The 22,058-nt window shown below is 38.1% G+C and overlaps 2 protein-coding genes across 4 annotated transcripts; both read right to left on the reverse strand.

Moving 5' to 3' along the window:
• Window positions 1–3,918: 3,918 nt before the first annotated feature.
• On the reverse strand, window positions 3,919–6,462 carry LOC121645252 (nicotinamide riboside kinase 2-like). Of its 2 annotated transcripts, XM_041993651.1 has the most exons (8): window positions 6,291–6,462; window positions 6,106–6,196; window positions 5,293–5,341; window positions 4,874–5,051; window positions 4,718–4,789; window positions 4,525–4,631; window positions 4,310–4,395; window positions 3,919–4,229 (listed from the first exon to the last, which is right to left on the reverse strand). In XM_041993651.1, exons 1-7 carry the CDS (start codon window positions 6,314–6,316, stop codon window positions 4,310–4,312), a joined length of 609 nt encoding a protein of 202 aa, XP_041849585.1. In that variant the 5' UTR covers window positions 6,317–6,462; the 3' UTR covers window positions 3,919–4,229. The 2 variants fall into 2 exon arrangements, with proteins under 2 accessions (XP_041849585.1, XP_041849586.1); XM_041993652.1 differs by lacking the exon at window positions 5,293–5,341 and having other exon boundaries at window positions 6,291–6,338.
• Window positions 6,463–8,882: 2,420 nt separating this feature from the next.
• LOC121645035 (caytaxin-like) lies at window positions 8,883–21,198 on the reverse strand. Of its 2 annotated transcripts, none has more exons than XM_041993313.1 (14): window positions 20,825–21,198; window positions 20,324–20,535; window positions 17,479–17,592; window positions 16,459–16,514; window positions 16,141–16,368; window positions 15,388–15,546; window positions 13,766–13,868; window positions 13,370–13,501; window positions 13,154–13,240; window positions 12,793–12,891; window positions 11,022–11,057; window positions 10,882–10,926; window positions 10,586–10,632; window positions 8,883–9,521 (listed from the first exon to the last, which is right to left on the reverse strand). In XM_041993313.1, exons 3-13 carry the CDS (start codon window positions 17,553–17,555, stop codon window positions 10,593–10,595), a joined length of 1,062 nt encoding a protein of 353 aa, XP_041849247.1. In that variant the 5' UTR covers window positions 17,556–17,592; window positions 20,324–20,535; window positions 20,825–21,198; the 3' UTR covers window positions 8,883–9,521; window positions 10,586–10,592. The 2 variants fall into 2 exon arrangements, with proteins under 2 accessions (XP_041849247.1, XP_041849248.1); XM_041993314.1 differs by lacking the exon at window positions 20,825–21,198 and adding an exon at window positions 20,653–20,733.
• Window positions 21,199–22,058: the final 860 nt, after the last annotated feature.

The following is a 22,058-nucleotide window of genomic DNA, read 5'->3' on the forward strand; positions in this document are numbered from 1 at the left end:
TTAGCCAAAGAAACCAAAACCCAGCACCGCCCTGCCTGCTGTCTGCGACGGTCCTGATTTATAAGAGGCACAGATCTTCAGCACTGGTTTGGCACAAGACTACCAAGCAGGACATGTAAGCCACAAAATATAGCCAGTAAGTATTGAAGTTGAATTGAGTCTTTATTGTGTATCTTACCTGAAAGTAAACAAATCACAACAAATGTTGCCACAAAAAATAGTTTTTATTGTAACTTAGGAGTGCTTGGAAATAAAACAAAGTTTATTTTGGTGGTACACCTACAGCAGAAGCAGCAAATCATTCCCTGAGTGAAAAACTAATTCTGTTACGCTTTGAATATATCTTATTCCATGAATCTAGGTATCCAGGGCTGCTCACAGCTTTGCTTCTTGTGAGATTTAACGAAGATGATGGTCTTAAAATGGTTTTACTACAAGAAACTTCCCCTACTTGGAATATACCTGTTGTCTTCCCCTGAAGCCTCACACTGCATCTCTGAAGAATAAAATGATAGATCCAGAGGGTTTACCACAGATCTTGGGGAGGCAACACAGGTGAGATGCTGGAAAACTGTGTGGAAAAAGAAATGAACGTTATTAAACTCTGCTGTTGCGTGGATATTTTGTATAAATCATTCTTTTTTCATAGTTTAAATTGAATAAAAAAATAATAAAAAATGTTTAGTGCTTACAGGTCTGCAGATCATCGGGTTTCTAGTGGTGCACATCTTGTTTATTTCTGACTAACCTTTGCCGGAATCAGCCTCGGCAGCTCTGCTCATGTTTCAACTTTGAGCAACATGCACCTGAGTCCATCTTCACGTTTTCATTTATCAACACGTGACTAAATTAGTGTTGAGAGCTTTTGATGTGTTATCTATTGAAAACCTTTTACAAGGACTTCCATAAAAAATCGCCTCTGCTATCAATGTCACAGTTAAGAGTCATTGTCTGAGAGCTTATCTTGATTACATAGCAGGACAAAGTAAAACATGCACTGGAGTACCTGGTTCGAAAAAGTTTGGAGGCACTGTGCTGAATAAACTTTTAGCTAAAGTTAGCTGTTAGCTTTCTGATCCATATCATGTAACATAGGTTACATAACAAAACAATACACTCATCTATATCAGAGCTGATATCACTTAACTTTTTCAGCTGCAGCACTGAATTCAATACATTTACAAGTTTTAATATTTATTTATTGGCAACTATGTAGTAAGTAATTTAAGTGATAGAGGGACTGTGAGGGGCTTTTGTTTGTCTGTTTTAGATTTTTATTGTTTCATTTGAAATTAAAACAGAATAATGCAATAAAAGTCATCAGGATAACACAGAAAATTAGTTTACATCCAAACATTTAGCTGTTTTTAGTCCAAAGGAAGTGAAAAGATAGATTAAATGATGTGAGTGCAAGCCACAACATGTCTTTTCCTTCTTATTTCATTCAATCAAAGTTTATTTCTATAGCACCTTACAACAACACTCAGTTGACCAAGGGCTTAGCATCATATTTGTCAATGAATGCTTCTTTACATCCACTAATGATCATCATGTGCTGCACAAATGAAGAAACTGTGATTTGGTATTTTGTTAGTAAAACATATTAATACTTAATGCTTTCATTGCCATTTACAGCTAGTTTACTGCGTTATAATCAACAGAACTTATATGCATATACCGCCTTTAAGTATAAGGGCACGTCAAGTCACCTCCAAAATGAATTCAGTTGTTCACATTTGTGAACAGGTCGCCATAAATATTCCTCCCATTCTTTTAGTGCCATAACTACAACTTTATACATGGCTCAGGGGTCCTTGCAATATCACTGTCTGTCCAGCATGTGACAGCTGCTTATCTCCTGTGTCGCTGCCTCTTCTCCCTTATTTGGATGCTCCGGCTGTACATGCGGGGGTTTCCATGGTGGCGGGTGACGTGGAAGCTCATGTCACCCCACAAAGTTCTCACCTTACTGGGTGGTGGTGTAGGCAGGAGGGGGAATGGACCCTCACTCAGACCAGTCTGAGGAGCTTCAAGTGGGTGTGTGGCAATCAGTAACTGGCTCTACATTTGTTAAATATGTTCCCTTGACACCACAGGAACTTTTAGCCTAAATATAAACCAGCAGAGCAGCCACCCTCTCCTCCAGGCCAAGTGCTGGCATGCAAAGACTCCCAGAGATGCATCACAAGACTCCAAAGTCCCCTGACACACCCTTTGTGATCTTGGTACTGAGCTCAGTAATGTACAGTGTGAACCGAGTTGTGGGAGCACAAGGAGATAAAAGCCATATCCTTGTACTATTTTATTTTATTTTTATTTAGTTCAAGAGCTCTTTTGATTACTACATCATTCCTTTGCGTTCTGATATCAAAGTATCAATAAAAGTGAAAATACGCTGTTCTGTGTCTCCCCTCCTTGCTGTGCAGACAGTACTGGCTCAGACTGAGGGTTGAGCAATGTGAGCGACTTCTGAGAAGACTTTTTTTTCTTTTGTCAAGGTGGAAACCTATCAAAACAAATTAAGTTAACTGACATCAGGTTATTAGCATGATTTGGTATAAAAAGATTTTTGAACATGGAAAAGCATGTTTCAAAGACTGCATCCAGGCAATGCAATAATAAAGTTCTGATTGTAAAATTAAAAAATGGTCTGGAGATTGCTTCACCTGTTGTATGAAATTCATGAGGGATTCTGAAAAGAAACATTGATCAGAAACTTAGTACTGAATAGTTTTGAGCTGCATTAAAAAAAAGACATGATTCTATTGTTGAAATCAATGCATTTGATCAGTAACAGTCATTTGCTGCATCCACAAATATAAGTTAAAGAAAGAGTGAAGAAGAATAAAAGGAAGGGTCCTGAAGTCATTAACAGACTGGTTTAAGGTGAAGAACTGCAGTCTAATTTTAAAACCTAAATTCTTATTTAAAAACGTAGATGTTGCATCCTTTGAGCTACAGAAAGAAAATCTGGCACAATTTCTAATAAAGTTTGTAATAAAGGGGCCAGAAATTGTTGAGCTATTTAAACCCAGTTTCAATCCTGTACCAGCAACAACCGGATCCCATTTTTAGTTTTTAAACTAATGCTGTTTGTCCCCCCATTTCTCAAAGTTAGTGATGTTTGGAGAAGAGGTGCAATACATTTGACTGTGATTGTCTGATTCAGCATTTGACTGGTTGTCTTTGCTCTATTTGTTTTTATTTAATGTACTTCTAGTATTTAGAAGGTAGGTTGTATTCTTCTCCAGGTAACATTACATTACTTTTTATTTTATTCTTTATTCCACATGGTGGTGTTCTGTGATGCCTGTCTTGAGTATTTATTATTTACTGTTAAATAAGTTGTCAATAAATCTATTTATCTGATACTTTTTTTTTCTTTTCTTTTCTGGTATTTATCTTGTACTGAATATTATAGTTCGCCCAGAAGTAAACTAAGTCAGGATCTTAAAAAGATAACATGAAAATGGGTTGGATTTCTTAAAAGAGGTAGATGCTATATAGGTACACTACCATTCAAAAGTTTGGGGTCAGTTCCCTATTGAATCCCATGGCAAAGTGACCCCAAACTTTTGAACGGTAGTGTATAAATAAAGATGTTTTTATCTTGACACATCCCATTGTAAGACTTATCCATTTAGAGCAAATTAGTCTGAATAACTTCTTATTCCTTCCTGATCTGCAATTTTTAATTTATTGTCATTTGGGGAAAACTGTCACTCACTCACAGGTGCTTTAACTGCACAACCCTCAATCTAATCTGGCTGATAAGGAGATTCATTGAAGTGCTGAGGAATGATCGATAGTATCGGTCATTGTAAACAAATACAGTTAGGCTTATGATGTTTTATGGGAATGACGTGGGTGTGTGCGTGTTATATGAGCTTGAGTGGGAAGAAAAACAGGAAACGTGTAGTTGATTCAGTTGTTTCTTTGATTTGTGAGACACAAATGCTTCTTCCCAGTTGACATTTCATACTTTCATATACAACCGGATAAGAGAGTAGATCAGCTACTGGTGTTAGAATACTGGGTAGTACAGAGGTGGCTTATCGTTTTAGAAAAAGTTACACAGGATTATACAAAACACATAACTTCTGCCAGTATTTCTTAATAAGTTGCATGGTAATCTATTTACATATCAGGCTAGAAGTACAGAACTGGTGTTAAACATTAACCCAAAATATATTTACAAGTCTATACACATCCGCTGGCAGCCCGTCCTGCTGTAGAGAGAAGAGGAGCAATGTTACTCATGTGGAGTGTAAACGATGTGTAAATGACCAAAATCAAACAACGTCTTTACCTATAAGTGGTTCAGCAGTGAGTTTTGAACACTTTCACACACTTTGTTGTAGATCTCCTCCTTTGTTGACATCCCATCGAGGTACTCTGTCGATGAAAAGACAAATCAGGGTTTAGGGTTAGTAGGATTGGGCCATTTTAATTTGAGGCAAAGAAATGTTCACACATTGTGGAGTGTCACTACAAATGTGTTGTTGACGAATAGACTTTACAGACCTATTCTGTTGCAGTTGTTGTCCATATCTTTCCTGTGTTTCAAGTACATGGGCCAGACATGGCCATCGAACAGGCCAGGGGGGTCAGGGACTGTGTATGTTCTTGTACTGCAGAGACAGAAGCAGTCAGGAATTATTACAGCTTATACTGCTGTTGCTTGGACTCATCCCTAGTTACTCAGAGAGCTTGTTACCTTCTTCTTTTTTTGCACTCCTCATAGGGAATGGAAATGTAAAAACATTTGTCATAGATGTCAATCAGAGGCCTGCAGAAGGGAGTCAGAGCTCAGGTCAGTGAGAAGCTTCAGAGGTCAAAAGGCCAAGACAGAAAAGCAAAATAGATGACCCACTTGTAGTTGTAGATGAGGAACCCCTCCACAATGAGAATATGGATCCCCTTTTCTCCAGATTTGGATTCCTCAGCTTCAGGTGATAGACTGATGCCGTGCGAGCGGGCAAACTTGACTGGGTTTTCCTGCCAGCCTTTCACAGTGTTGACCATCGCCTCCATGTCCAGAGCAGTGATCACTGATGCAGAACAAGGAGAGAACAGAAAATAGCAGGTTTTAACACACATGCAGCCAACACTCCTCACCAATGTGCTGAAACACACATTAGTCACGGTTAGTGAATGTCTTTAGCATTCACAGAAAATTTGATATTTGAATGACAAAGTTTAGGATTGAGTTGTTTGTTACCATAATACAGAAATGTGCAGGAAAGAAAAAGTACATTACTGCAGGGTTTCCTACGTGAAATCCATTCTTACCATCCCACTGTCTAAAGCCGTCCTCCCCGACTTCTATTTGATCGGGTTTCTGAAATAACAGTCACCAATAAAACATTGCTGCAACCTAGTAACCAATCGGAGCTGATCACACCTGGACAGGACAAGTCAAGGACTCGTCTCCACCAAAAGTGAACACACAGCGACTTTTTTATGCAGTTAAACAGTCCCTTTAATTTAATGATATGAAATTTGGTATGGACCTATGAACACCTTATGCTATCCCAACATTACTCAAGAATATTTTAAAACTTTACATGTGAGTGGTAATGCTTTCTGGCACCACTTTTGAGGAAAACAATGTTACAAGAAATTTCTTGCTTGTTTATTCGACTGTTTACTTTGTTCTTTCAAGAGAAAAATCGCGCAGGCTCTCTTGAAATGGAAATCTTAACGTTTTAGTCTCTGACACAATAACAGAAAAAAAAAACAACAATAAACCAAATGATGTTTGATGGTAATCTCAAAAAGATTTCACCATAAGAACTATTTTGAGCATAATGCAGTTAGTACTAACATAAATGGACAGAGTCTGACTTTTAGTGGGGACGCTCAGCCCTTTCATTGGCTGTCCAGGACAATCAGCCAGACATATTACTAGGCTGCTGCGATGACAGGACATCTGCAGGTCAGACTGGTGATTTTCTTATTTCTTAGCATGACTACTCTTTAATTGCAACTTTAATGTAGCAAATAAAACATGTGAAATTCAATTCTTGCAATACGTAAGAATTGATAAATTACAGCTTTGAGGTAGTTTCTTAAAAGGAAAACATAATGGAAACTTTGTCTTACCTTGAAAAAGTCATCCTGATGCACCACACAACAGTTAGGTAATGTCTGTAGTAGTCTATTTGTCAATGTGGTCTTCCCACCGTTGGTCACTCTGAATTTAATGCCACATAAAATTAAGTTACATCCCAAGTTCTTGTAAATTTCCATTAACACATAGCTGGAAAAGTAGAATGAATAAGACTTACCCTCCAATGCCAATGATGAACTTCATTTTTAAAATTTTCTGTTGGTCACTGCTTGAATTCAGTAAGTAAAAGCAGGGAACCCAGCCAAAGCAAACAGTCTATCAAGCTTCAACTAAAGCCCTTTCCTTCTCCTCCTCCACAGAAGTTCCCCCCCTTTTACTACTTCATTGATAGACAATCTCCTTGCCTGGCATATAAAGGATGTGGCTGAAGCGTCACACCCTCAGACCAATCGTGCCTGATTCCCGGTAGCCAATAAGTTTCCACTTTGCAGCCAGGCGCACCAATGATCCGAGCAGGACCTCAGGGCCTCACAGTGCCTGAAAGGACATCCCAATTTTTGCACCTGCTCTCAGGGGTCAACCGCATGCACAAAAAACCCCCACACCCAACCAAGGTGTTAGATGTCCAGTCTCAAGAATGATAGCGAAACTGAGTTGTGACTAAACAGTGAAACACAAAATTAGTCCTCATATTGAAAAAAACAGTGATTTGTGGGAACTTAAAAAAAAATAAACTTTTGTAAAGTGGTGAGGACAAAAAAATTTGATTTAGTAAATTCTTAAATTTAAGCTGTATATTAAGGGAAATATCCAAATCTGAAAGGCCTTTTCTGAGACACTTTCTTAGGTGCCATTTATACTAAAAGGGTTTTGTCCTTGAAAGGGCAGTGTATGGAGAGGACGAGAGCTGCCAGCTATACAGTCATGACACAGTAAATGAACAATAAATAATTCCACACATAATGTATATTCTGAGACATCTGTGTCACAGTACAAAGTAATGCTTTGCTTAGACGGCTCTGGGCGAGTGCAAACCAGGAGCTCTATATTTAGTTGGCTACGTCTAGCTGCTGCATCACACATATTTCTGATGCAACCTTCTAAAATACAGGGCAGCTTGCCATGTGACTACAGTGACTCAAGTCAGAGCTAAAGGTACAAAAAAAGCACACCTATTGCCCCCAGCATAAGATCCTGCTGCTTATCAGCCCTGATTGTTACACACCTCCGGACATGTGCAGCTTTGATGACAAAGTATTTGAAAAATTCCCTTACAGCTGCTTTTTTTATCTCTGGAGCTGTGAAGGTGGGAAACTGAGCTCTAGCGAGTAGAGAACATGGCCTCGTGTTTCATTGCCAGGACAAACTTAGTGGAAAAGTGATGCTTGCTGACAGAAACTGATTGACGGTTTTGATGTCTTGTTGCAGTCCGATGTTCCCAAAGAGAAAAATCTACATAGATAAAAAAGAAAAAAACCTGGAGAGTTCAGAATTGTCCCATATGGAGCCATGCCGACTTCAGGGCATAAAAGCCTGTACTCACACATGAGAAGCATGTGGTGCACACACATTTTCCTTCCTAGAGCCACAAGACAGACACATCTTTATTTTTTTTTCCCCCTTCAAAGTTTAAATCTGTTTATGTCAAATTCAAATTTTAACATTTATGTAACATTGCATAAGGAACAGTTTGACATTTGATGCAATTTGCTACCTTTATAAAATTTTAACAATATATTTAAAACCATTTTTTGTGAGTTTTAAACCTGAAACTAGAGTCAGAACACTGTCAGATAATACAATGCTAACATAAAAAAGAAATCCAATGAGAACAAACAAACCTTAATATTATTTAGTTAATCTGTAACTGATATTGAGCAAAAACAAATAAAATAAATAAAAAAAAAAGAAATGGTGACATGGTGCAATGTGGTCCTGGAGGATGTTACATAACTCTCCCTGGACAACATGACTCTGGAAAGTCACTGCACCTGACAGCTGTTGGTCAAAAATACTTTCCATGTAACAAATCATAGCAAATTAATCAGTCCAGTTGAGGTTTTTGAATTGAGGACAAAAGCAGAATAATTCCCCTTTGTAATTGCAATTTTACTTTCAAAACTAAATGTATCTCACTCTATTCTGTTTACAGAACATGAAAATAGTGTCTAGCTTCCAGTCTAAATATTTATAAGAAAAGAAATTAATGTTTAGCTTACTTTCTCCCCAAAACAAACTTGTACTGTTCCTTAAGGTGAAACAAAGTAATTATTTTACTAACTTTGAGTTCACTGTAAATTTCAAAACATCCAGTGCAACAGTTTCCTGTTACTTAATTATTTTTCCCAGTTCTAGTAAATTATGGTGTTTAAATCAATTTGTATGCATAATTTACATAATAGTAAAAATGTCGTGAACCTGCAGAGGAAAGTGCAGTTTGTTATGGGTTATGTATTGTAGGAATACCATGTGATCACATAAACACTGCATATAAAAATAAAGGAAGATCACTTCAAGGGTATTAAACCCTTACAGAGCAGGACAGGATAGTCAGCTGATGCAAAGAGCACGAACATCAACTGAGTCAGCCAACACACACATAGATCACAATTACATCCCTTTAAAACTCAACTGTCTGAAAGATTCTGGACCAAAGTGGAACACAATAACACTGAAAATATACTGTAAGGCACATTGACAACAATGACCTTGCAAGATTTTTTTAGGAGTCAATACTGCAGGAGGTAAAAAATGATGACAAGGCTCATTGTAGTTTGCTCATTTATTCATTTTTACAAACATTAAACTGCACATTTACATAAATAACATTTAAAGCAATATTTTAAGTCTTTCTTTGAATAAATAAAGTTTTATTTGTAATAATGTGTGCTTTCAACCTGTTAAAACCTAAAAACGAACAAAAACATGTACCAAAGGAAGGAAGAATACAAACAAGCATGCCACCTGCATACTCAACTCCAGAAAATTTAAAAACTGTTACACACTTTTGCACCAGTGACATCTACCTCAGGTCCGACAGTAATATCATTGCACATTGGTTTATAATCAATATCCATGTAACCAAACAGAACCCATGCTGTTTAATGTGCAAACACCTTTCTCAAAAAATAGATTACAAATTTGTACATGTTCCAAGTTCTGTAAGAAGAATTTTGTCTGAGTCTGCAACTTTTCATTAGAATGACTTCGTCATGCTGTACAGTAAAGTTCAATGCAGGCATGCAGGAAGCAGATAGTTTCTGACTGAAGCTGTAATGTCTTGGTGTGAATGATCTGTTAGAAGCAAGCACTGAGAACATGAGCTATATTGAAGAATGATTGTCCTGCAGGTAATAGATTCCTTCAGAGCATTTAATCCTGTGCAAGAAGCTTGAGATGCTGGTTCCATTTTAATGAACGTCCCTCACTGGCTCTTCAACTCAAAGATCTGAAACGCAAATACAGCAAGTTCAACCCAGTCTTTGTCACTTTAATGCAAACAGTTAAACTGATTTCATTCACATTTGTGCAAATCTGCAAAAATAGTGTTTAGGTTTGGTAGGACATCAGTAGGCACTAAATCAGAACTAAATTCAACCTGACATATCATATTGGCTGTGAGATGGTGCCTATGTCCATTCCTGGGATGTTGGCCAGTCCTCTAGCTGGTGGCTTTTTTGATATATGAGGGCTAGGAAGAGCGATCTACACCGCAGGACAGCTCAGAGGGTTGAACTTCTAAAATAATCTCTCTTCCTTTGCCCATCCTAACCCACCCAGACCGGCAAAGGCAGTTATTCCCTCCCCCCTCATTTCATGACAGGCTCCATGGTGCAGATCAATTTGCCAGACGTTGTACGTAAAGCTTAATAAAATAGAATCGATCGGTTGTGCACAGACTGGTTTGAAAAGACAAGCAGCTGTGCTTTATATAACAGGGGGGTGCTGTGTGGGGATTAGCTAACATTACTTGGATTCACACGAAGCCTGAATTTCAAAACCTGGAACATGACTTGGCAAAATAAGCCGAGTGTTTTGTTTGACGGTAATCAGACAGCAATGTCCTACAGTTTTTAGGTTTTTGTCCCCTAATCCCTGTTTTCTTTGGATGGAGTGACTAAGATTCTGACACCAGACAAACAAAACAAACAAACAAAAAAGGTCAGAAAGGTAATTGTCCGTCACATGCTGCTGTTTTCTAATATGATTTTTCACTGTACATGGGCAGCTACTAATTTTTGAATTTTGAAATCTGATTAGATGGGCTAATTAGGATCTTTGTACTCTGGCTAGAGAGCTGGCCCTTTAGACTTGTGACAAATGACCAAAGATTCTAGACAGGCCATCATCCAGCATATGATTTAGTGTATCGTGTGACTTTTGCACACATAAGCAAATGTGTGTGCTCAGAGTAAATGTTCTTGTATGTCAGAGATAAGTTACAGTGGATTGACATTACAAACCGGCTTGCAGAGTTAATGTAGTGGCATTTAAATGAACAGGACCTCTTACCTTAATGTCAGATGTCACGGCCAACCTCTGGCATCATTGACTTAGGCCTGAAAACAGCAGATTAAAGTTAAACCACATGTAATTATTTTAATAGTTGCTACCTACTGTATGTGATTGTAGATAAAAGAAGTAGTAAATTGATTGATTTGCTTTGCATCTTTTCATTAACTTGATACTAATGGAGAAATCTGCCTTAATTCATGATCTTATATAGAATAAATGAATTGCATAAAGTTGAACTAAGTATTTTGCAAAGCTGCCTGTAACATACTGCATATAGTCCAAGATTAGCTCACCTCTTTTTAGTCAGTGTTGAGTTAGTCTGCTGCTCTTGCTCAAGTCTGCAGGTAAGGGAGGCACATGTTTGCGCAAATTAGATACAGAAAAGAAAATAATGTTTTTCTTAACACGGAGCCATTGAAAATTTGTGGCTTACCTTTCTCTTTGTGCTTTTATCTTTTCGTCATCATACCTTTAAAGAAGTAGAGCAGGAAACTGTAATTGGTATGCTGTTATATCCACATCCTTCTCAGCAGTGATGAAGTACAGCAAAACTAAAACATTATTACATTTAGTCCTACAAAATCAGCCAAAGATGAGCCTCATACAGCTGTTGGAATTCACTACATCTACCTAAAGTCAGATTTAATCAGCATGAACACCAGTATTTATTAAAGTGTTTATTTATTGTAGCATATAGTATATATAGTGCATCTGAGCCATCAAAAGTTTTATCCACAAACAGATGACAAAAAAAACAACAACAAAACAAACATAAAAAAAGTATCTCACTAAGGTACCAAACAACAATATTCTATTTCATTGACTCTAAGTGTGTCTAAAATGACAATATTCCAGTAATCTTAATCTTCCACAGATGTTTGAATGGTTTTGAGATCTGTGAATGTAAATCATTGAAATTCCCATCAAAACATTCAGTGATATTTGGGGCTGTTTAGATCTAGAAACATGAAAGACATTACTCCAAATGAGATACAAATGTTAGCTCAAAGTGTGACGGTAAACATTAAGAACAACTCTGCCAGGCGTAGTAGTGTCACAAGAATGTGAGATGGCAACAGTTTGATATGATGCAAAATAGGCATGCATTTATTGATATGTAAGTATATTCATGTAACCATAATCCCAAACCTTAACCCTATTTACACTAATATCTAAGCCTAACCATGTATGTCTGACTCTTATCTGTTAAAAACAGAAAGTGAATTGCTGGTTATTTACTCCAGCACTTACACACAATGATTTCTTGTTTCTCCTTTTTACTCTTATTTACACTCTTCTTCATTTTTGGATTTTTGCTGCAGTAACAACTGGAATTTCCCCAATGTTGGACAAATGAAGGGTCGTCTTATTTATCTTATCTTTAAGTAGAAGAATGAAAGGTTGTTAAACAATCTTAGGATTCAAACTTGATTCTTTTGCTTGAGAGTCTGCAGTGTAATACTTCACTCCAGTCTCTTTATCCATTCATTCATCCATTGGTTATTCCAATGCATGGTCTTATCCCAGCAGTTATCTTGTACACCCTGGCCAGGTTGCCAGTCATTCTTTCTCCTAATGAACACATTTGAACGTATAGCAGTTGTACAACATGTGGTTATGTGGTATGAAAAAACAACTGAGTTACAGTTGACAAATGATAATGTCGACACAGCATTTTTCTGCCGACAAAATATTGTCATTTTGTAATTTTTGAGAAGGTTTGACAGGTTCAGATGATGCAAAGTGTAGGAATGTTACTACAAACTGTGGCCCAGAAAGTACTTCTGTGTTGTGTGTTGTGGCCCAACAGAGTTATTTCACATTCCAGTGTGAGACTGAGCTGACTTTGTCTTGATTTGCTGTGACCTTTCCCTCTAGAGCAGCAAAGGTATGCCATATGCAAAATGACTTCCAAACTATAACTGAGCCACCAGATCCCCTTACTGTGGAAGTCACGGCTTCAAGTTTTACCTTTGACACCCATCAATAAATAGTGGTGACTATTCATTTCAGTAGATAAACCTTTATCTGAATCTCCATGATTAAAAACAAACAAACAAACAAACAAACAAGCAAAAAACTGTCTATAATTGGTTGAGGCCATCTTGATCTGCAATGTAATGTAATTTTTTGATATCCAAGAGAAGCTGGGACAAACTTGTGTGGCATCTCAACAGTGACCCTTAGTGCCTGAAAGTACTTACTGCAGCACACATTCAGGGATCTGCACATGCTCCATGGGGATTATCTGGCTGAGCTCTTCCAGGGTGTGAACATATCGGATCTTATCCATGAACTTTACACTGTGTAAAACATGAGCAATGACAAGTTATTGTCACAGACTGGTCTGTCTAAAAACTTATATGAACTCATGAGGCAACAGATTGTTATACTGTATGTAGCAGCTACACTTTTTAAAGTTTCTGATACTTTGAACATATATCATGGCTTGTGAAGAACTTCATAATCAATCTACGATTTTCTTTGTTTACTAGATGCCTTAAGTGATATGCTGCTAGAGGCTAGAGCCAATAAACAGACTGAGGCGGCAAAGGATTTCATTACCTGATGAAAGGTCTTGAGATAGCCAGGACCGTCCGGATAAACCATGTGGGGTGAGCGATGATGAGACACTTTAAATTCTTCCTCAGTCTGCAAGAGACATTCAAACACTGTTAATGTATTCCCTTCATACTTACTGTTAAGCATTAAAACATATCACATATTTCAGCTTTCCTTCCATTACTTTGGCACAAACTATTTTGATCTTGTTTGTCTTACTTTCTGTCAATCATCTGGTAGCATCTCTTCAGCCAGCTGATTCCTGGCATCTTCCTGCGAGGAGTGGCTCCATTCAGGTAAACAATCATATAATCTTCAGCCACCAGCAGCTCCAGGCTGCTCACAACATACCTGTCAACAGAACAAAGTCAGATCTGCATTTTAAACAACATATTAAAAGAAGTGACTTAGTTTAACTAAAACAAAAACTCAAATTGAGATGTTGCTAATAAGTGAGGTGAAAATGAGACAGATTCCACTTTTTGTTTTCTATTTAGCTTGATGTTAAACAAATATTGTCTTTGTTGATGTTCTTTGATAAATTATGCAGTTAAGAAAAGAATAAAGCAGGATCACAGTAGGACATGCTCAAAGAGGTTATAGAGAGGCTTTTACAGGAAGAGATTCTCCATGATGTATGTGTAGTCGTCACAGCTGCTGTCAGGGAGGTAGCAGGCTGCAAACACAATGATCGCATTCAGACCTTCACCATAATAACCTGAGAGAGGAAAGAGACATATTTAGTCCATTTCTCACTTATGGTTTATTTGTTTCAGTGCAGTGTTACCACTTTATTGTCATGCTTCTGTTTGCTGCCTTGTTGTGACTAAGTGACTGTGGGTTAATAATGTATTTTCATATTTTTTGTGCACTAAATGCACTGTGTAAATTAAGTTCCATGTGCCTGTTTTTTCTTTATGAATTTGAATTCCTTCATAATCTGACTGCAGCTCCAGAGACTTCCCTACCCTTACACAGCTGTATAGAAATTCTGCAACTACAACTGTTCAAATACTTTAAATATGAAAATGAAAAATTTTCTTTTTCTTAGATTTTATACATGCACACCATAAGCAAATCGAGTTTTACAATAATAAACATTCAGCAGGTATTAAAGCTGCTTTTTGACCTTTTCCAGGAGTCTGGGTCTTTCAGGAGGCCCTTTTCTTTGCCACTGCAGGAGCCAGAGCTAAAAATGGTTTGAGTGGATAAGTTAGAAAATCTTCCTTAAAAATGCTCGGAGCTTTCAGACCACCCTGGATCTTTGAAGTGAGGGTTGCAGCACTGAATGTATCTGATTGTCTGAGAACCCAGTGTCTTTTTTAACATCTCTCTCTTAGGTTTGATATCCACAGGTGCTCATAAAATATGTAAACTTAAAAAAAAAAACGAAAAAGGCAGTTGAATGAAACATTTACCTCTGAATGTTTCCCAGCAGTTGTGCGCCATGTGACAAACAAACTAAAATGTGCTACATTAACATACAAACAATCAAACACTTGGATAAGTTTTAGTTAATTTATATGCAACGAGCACTGGCTTTGTAGTATGTTTATAGAGGCCTAATTTTAAAACATTCATTTAGTTTCAGAAAGTGTGCATGTTTGTCTTTACCTGTACATTTTAAATTTGGTATTGTAAAGTTCACCCGTTTGATTTCCAGAGAGAAAAATCTGAATCACCTATACATACACTTAGCCTACTCAGTATCCTGGCCTATGGGCTTATCTCATTTTCTAATATGGGGCTCCTTATCACCCATGGGTCACAAAAAAAAGCATTCTTAGCTAAATATTTTAGAGGATGCCTCAATTAATGCAACTAAAGGTGAGAAAGAGATCTGTGGAGGAACTATAGGCAAGGATGCATTGATTATAATTTGTGAAAGTCTTTTTAAACTCTGTGATGTCTAAACAGGCCACAACACACTAAAACCACCTAGTAAATAGTTAATAAAGAAATAAGGAGTTATGAAATACCGTAGTATTCAGAAACAAAATGATGATTTTTACAATGAAGCTGTGCCAGATATATTTAATTAACATCATCAAAATGATGCTGAAAGCAAGGACGTCTCATTTTGATAAATGCCCGTCATCTCGACTCGTCTCTCTTGTCTGTCCTCACCCCCTCTCCTTGCAGTTCTGGTGGGAGGGACTAAGATAGGAGGAGAGGAGCCAAGGGGAGGAATCAAATGTGTTCAAAATGAGAAATGGAGTATACAGTATGATAACAACCTCCATGTGTGACCACCCGCAGGTACGGTCTGATGACCTGCATGTCAATCCTTTGCTCCTGGTCGCCTATGATCACTGTTCGCCACAGACGACCAGATGAGTCTCTCTCCTCTTCACTTTCACCTGGAAGACGCTTGGCGGTGGCCACAGGAGTGTCATCTGAAATCAAGATGGCACAAGACAGGTGCCGGTCCGGTTAAATGTTTTCACTGCTTTTCATCACATTTATGTCATCAGGATTGAACTTTGGCTGTATCTCTTTTGATCAGAAACGTCTTGTATCTTATAGAGAAGCCAAGTGAAGTTTATTTATAAGGCATATAACTGTCATTGACCAAAGGGCTGTATGTTAAAAACAGATCTATCATGCCTCAAGACACTTCAAACATAAATACTTGTTTTATTGTCATTTTTAGACTCTTAGTGATATTGATACATCTCTGAGATCCATAATGCCCCTGATGTAAACGTGAATGAAAGACAAAGCAGTGATCTTTAAAAGCTCTACAGAGATCAGTTTAATTTGATTAAGGAAAAAGAGAAAGTATCAGCATGCCTTTCAGGCCAAATGTTTATGAGGGCATGAAGTGTTCATTCAGTGTGGTTTTATATGATAGGTTAGCTGCAATATGTAATCTGATACTTACAAAGATCCAGAACTGACTTCAGGTAAATGAAATAAATTCTAACATGCACCCATTGGTGAACATCTAATCGCCAACATGTATTAATATTTAAAATAGTCTGTCTGACCTTCCCACTCCAGCTCATTTCCATTGTTGATGAACTCAAGTGAGTCTGTCTCATCAGGAGTCTCGATGTCATCAACATTGATGTCCAGGTCGTCGGGTGTTTCCAGGAAGTCATCAGAGAGCACCGACCCCTCGCTCTGATCCAGGGACAGGTTCATGTCGGGGGCGACCAGGGTACGACGCTTCCTCTGGGTCATAGACTCCCTGACATTCAGAGTGGTGGGAGGATCTAAAACAGCAGAAGGGTTTGGATATAGGAAATACTAAAATAGTATAAATAAATAAATAAATTCTAATGCTGTGTATTTCTTCCACTTACTGGTTCTTATGTCTGTGAGGCCACATGAATCAACATCTCCATCCTCTGGCAGTGGTCTGCAGAGAAAAAGATAAGTATGAAAACATATATTATCAATGAACTGAGGAGCTATAAAATTCATTATCCTTTCTTGCTATGTTAACAACTATGTTAGTTATCTTATCACATTATAAGCATGCCGTACACACACACACACACACACACACACACACACACACACACACACACACACACACACACACACACACACACACACAGACACACACACACACACACTCAGACACAGAAGAAAACTGACATTCACAGACACACACACACACCCCAAAACACCACAAGTACAGGCTTGCTAACGGAGCTGTGAGGATAATTGTTGTTATGATGTTAGCTGCTTTGCAGAGATAGAATAAGGTCAGCACTAACAACTGAGGAAGATTCAGTTAAACAGAAGAGGAGAGAAAGATTTCGCTATTCTACTATAATTCTGCAAAACATAAAAAGGTGCTGTCACTCCTGCTTTGTCTTATTCAAACTCTTACACATAATGTGTTGAAGCAGTTTCCTCCTATAATGTATTAGCTAACACTCATAAGATAATTGCACTTGCACATACAATAAAAACCAGTATTACTTGCAGCAGATATAAAATAGACTAGAAATGCTTAGACTGTATGTGAATGTGTGTTTGGAAATGATCTGAGAATAAAAATGCCTGGCTGTTTTTCCACTGCTGTACACTGTGATGTGTTTGACTCCTTTTCTCTCTTTGCCAGCTGCTATTTTGCTCACTGACATAATACAGTCTCATCGTGTAAGAAACACGTAATGGAAAGCACACACCTGCTTCCTCTCAGCCTAACAGGCACACACGTGACTGTCTTTCCATCACAGCCTGATTTGTTTGTTTGAGCCTGCGCACAAACCCTGGAAACACTCAAACACAGACACACACACACACAAGCACACACCTAAACACTAACACACACAAACAGAACTTCTTTTCCATACTGCAGCCACAGATACCTGGGGAAGTCTTCGTCCTGCCACTCATCCTTAACCTCCATGCTGTCCATTCGCAAAGTGGCTTCGGCTGTACCCATCCTCTGCCAGGAAGGACGGGCTTCAGCTCACTGTGCTCTAAAACAGATGCAACAATTCATCCAGACATCCATTAGTGGGAGATCTCACGTTAAACACAGTTAAACACACAGTACTTAAAGCTGTATTTAAGAGGCACCCCACCCATTTTTGCACGGCTCTTATGGTTTTATCTGGATTATCTGAGTTTTGTTTGGAGTCTAAACTTTTGAAAAGTGTTTTACAAGCTAAAGGTGTGGAGTTTAGAGAAGTGGGTTGTAACCACACAGTAAAAATCTGATGAAAGGAGGTGCAGTTGCAATATGGTGAAGGATTCAGTGTGCGCCTGTTCTGCTTCCATGCTGTGAATTTCTTGTGAATCTATCTGTCTATCCAGAGAAGAAAGAAAAAGTCTTGAGCCACCCCTTATTTAATTCTTGCATGGAAAACTGGAAATAAATGCAGTGATTTATTGAAATGTGTGCAAAGTGAACATAAATGGAAACACAGCATATAAGGCAAAAACTGAGTTTGTACTATTCTTACAAGCTTTAAAGTCAATAATTGGTGTGACCACCTTTTGATACAGCTTACCTACTTATACAACATTTCTTATAATAGGAATAGTTCTTCAGACAAACCAAAGCTCTATGGATGGATGCTGTCTTTTGTTTTATTCTCTGTCAAGATGATCTCACACTGCTTCAGTTAAGTTAAGGTCCAGAATCTGAGGAGGATTCATCCCTCCATAAGATCTGTTGACACTGAATTTCAGACCAGTGCTTTTGTCATGTTGCATACCTCCTTTTCTCTCTGTTTCCATTCCTTCAGATTGACTTTGTGACAGCATCCCTTCATGGAGACCATTTCTGATAAGGCTTTAGTTAACAGACTTCCCAAATGCATCTCTCAGGTTCTGTGTCAGTGTTATGCTCTACACACCTTCCTCTAAAAATGGCTATGTGAAATTATTAGACTGAACTGTGTGAAAAAGCAGTTAATGAGCAATAAAACACATTGAAAGGCTTTTAGAAAGCCTGGAGGCCTTTTTCTCAAAACCACTTGAAAAGATTATAATGTTTGAGTTTGGCTGGAAGCAGAATATACAGAAATGAAGGGGTGGATTAATACTTTTGCAAACCTTATTTATACAACTATGCATCCAATGATATGAATAACATAAGGCCTAGTTCATGACTATGTCTAAGGCTTGAAAGTTAAGACTTATTATTTTCAGTTTAGCAAAGACTTTATTCTGTTTCCAACTGAAATAACCCAGGGCACATTCAGCTCATCAGCAATTTCTTACATGCAGCTTCAATTTAGCCATGAATAAGTATTGAATAAAAACAGTTGAAAGGGGAAAGCAGCAGAAATGAAACACTGAATTGCTCATAGAGTAGTCAGTCCCCAGAGGACATGGCAACTTAAACATGCCTCAGTAAAGTCAATCCATAAATGTAAACATAAATCAATCTAATGCATTAAGTCTTATTTTTTTTGTATTTTATTTACTGTGTCTTGTGTCTGAGTCTTTCATTTCAGTCTAACATACAAGGATCACTCAAGTACAGAGCAAACATTACAGGACTTGTGGTATAAATATGGATTGGAGGTATTAGTGCCCATCCTTTTCCACGGACCTAGCCAGTGTTCATGCTACAGCAGACGTTACTGCAACCCATTTGTCCACTGGGACGGAAATGATGTGCTACAACCAGCTCATACGGTTAAAAAAAAAAAAGTATTTTTGAGCTAAAAGGCACAGGCCCTCTAGCTACTTGCTCCTGGTTCTGCTGTGCTGTGACCAGATTTAAAATGATGGAGAAAAGAGGTGGAGCACTTATACTGTTTTAAGCACAGGGGAAAGCTGAAGTGTTTAGTTACAGAATTGATGAGGAGTTCCATCAACATCACTTTAATTTAACCTACTCAAACTAAACCTCTGCCCTCAGAGAAATAAATTAGTGTGATCAGAGATTGTGGGTTTTTTGCCTTTCCACAGTTAGACTCTGTTTTCAAGACTCAGTTGTTCATTCATTCAGTGAACAGCTGATTGATGGACACAATGTGATGATGCATCGTGTTTAGTGGGAATTTGAGTCCAGATGGCAAAGCTGCCTTAATTTCCCTGATACTGTTTTGCTATCTATTGACTGTGTTGTTTCTGCCAGACCTCATATTTTAGATTTAGAGGTTTTCTTGTCTTCGCATTTTTCTGACAAGTTCTTTCTTTTAATTTTCTTTTGAAAATGTTTCCTTTCCTGTTTACATGGTGTGAAGTTTAGTGAGCATAGATTGACTGAAAATAAAAGGTAATGTAGATGTAGTAGCCTTATTTTCATCAACTTTCCAGATTTAAAAGTACATGTTTTAGTATTACCTTAATGAAAGAGCTTCGCTCTCTGATCTCAGCTAATTTGTTCCAGAAGGGCTGCGTAGGTGTTGATTGATCAGATTTAACTGACATATGATTTTGCTGCAGAAAAATCTTTTTTTTTCTTTTTAAAAACTTCTTTGCTTAAAACCTTCAGTAAAGCAAAAATAAAACAGGAACTATACAAATGTTTGACATGAAACTGCAAACTCTGCAACTTTAGGGGAAATAAACAGCAGCAATGAAAGCAGAGAAAACTGATCTGTGGTGAGTGATAATATTTAGTTATTAGAGCTATAAAAACCCTTAGTACACTGACTAAAATGCTGCAGCAGAAAGGAACAATGTAGAATTTGCCCTAAAAAATTTTGTTTTATCCAGCTTTATCATAGAAAATCACATGTCCTTACTCACATATTGTATTAATGGAGCGGTACACTTCACCGTTTTGGAGACTTCCTTTTTCTCTTGCAGATGCTTCCTTTCTATACTGGCACCTCCTTAAAGCTGCCGAGTCAGGGTCATCCCTGTTTACCTCTGCAGGTGGAATACTCCGGATGTGCTCTGGATCTGGGCTGCAGATTACTGATGCTGGAAATGGAGGCAGGGAGACAAATCGTGTCCTCCTGTAGAGAGGAGAATGATGAGGAGAGTCACGAGCAGACATCCCCCTGCTATCACCTTTTCAACATCCTCTGCAAGTCAGGTCCTATGCTGTTTTTTGGACAAAAGATAATCCTTACCCTTGCTTTTAACTTGTCTCTTTTCGTTCAACCTTCTGCTCTTCTCGGCTGAAACCCCCTTGCCCCTCTTCTCTCCACCAACACTAATGCCCCCACCCCAGGCTCTAATCCTTCTGATGATGTCAGCCATCAGGCGCTGTGTTATGATGGTTATGTAATCAAAACCACCTACCTTCTCTTTGATTCTGCAGGGTTGCCCAGAGTCAAAATCACCTGTTTTCCTCACGTTTGGTCCATTTAGCATCCATCATTAACAGGGTTTTCATCTTCGAGCAAGCTGTTAAAGATGGGCTCTTCTATTTTAGGCTTGTTCCCTGGCAACAGCATCCTTCACTCTCACACACAGTCTCTGTCCCTCTCTTGCTTTTTCTCACCGTCTATTGTAACCTCTCTCTTGATGAAACCCCTCCTCCATGTGAACTACCATCCTTTTCTCTTGCTTGTTGGCTCTGACGCGGTCCCTCCCCTCCCTATCTTTCTCTTCTGATTTCCTCACAGCTGCACTGAGCTCTGGGCGATGTCAGTAAAAACAGAGTGGCGTGTTTCTCTTGGATTGTCCTCATCTACCAGCAGAATGAGCCATGATTTTCTGTTTTCTGTGTGTTTAAAGTTTCTATTAATAACACTACATTGCACAACACTCAAATACTGCAAAAGAAGTGGCTAGTGACCAAAAGCATTTGTTTTCTTGTGAATCAGGAACAGATCAGGCTGATTCTATATTTATAACAACGAGCTTTAGGCATTTTACACCACAACAAAATTGTAGGTAGGAATTTAATGCTTTAGGGGTAAACTACAGTAAGTAAGGTCAGTTAAAGATGTTTTGGGTTAGTCTGGCATTTTCTCCCAATAAAATGAGCTATTTTGATAAAGAAAAAACAAAACAATAAAACATTATTCTTCTGTTGCACATCGACATGCTGCAATTACAAGCTCAAGCTGCAGTATAATAATGTGTATAAGTCCCAACTGTTGTCAGTATGTAACTGGGTCACTGACACGCGAACCTTCCTGCCACCAGATGGCGTCATAATACCAAAACAAAGACACGTCAGCACTTATAATAAAAAACACAAAAAAGAAACAAAAATAAAAACCAACAAAAACAAACAAACAAACATAAAAAACGGGCAAAACAAAAAAACCATGAGCTGCTTCTTAGTTAAAACCCACATCAGTGGCGGGGGGAAGTATTAATTTCTTTGCTTTACAGTGAGGTTTTTTAGACCAGGAAACTCTGCACACTATATGAGTTGAGTTGAGCGGTTGACGAGGTAACTGCTAATTACAATAGGTAAGTTGTTTATTTCTACAGAAGCCGAGAATGACCGTTATCGGCTATTATTCTATTTACAACTGTTATCTAGAGATAACATCTTAATTTTCTCGTTATCTTGAGATAA

This window comes from Melanotaenia boesemani, chromosome 8 (genome assembly GCF_017639745.1).
Source record: "Melanotaenia boesemani isolate fMelBoe1 chromosome 8, fMelBoe1.pri, whole genome shotgun sequence".
NCBI lineage: Eukaryota > Metazoa > Chordata > Actinopteri > Atheriniformes > Melanotaeniidae > Melanotaenia > Melanotaenia boesemani.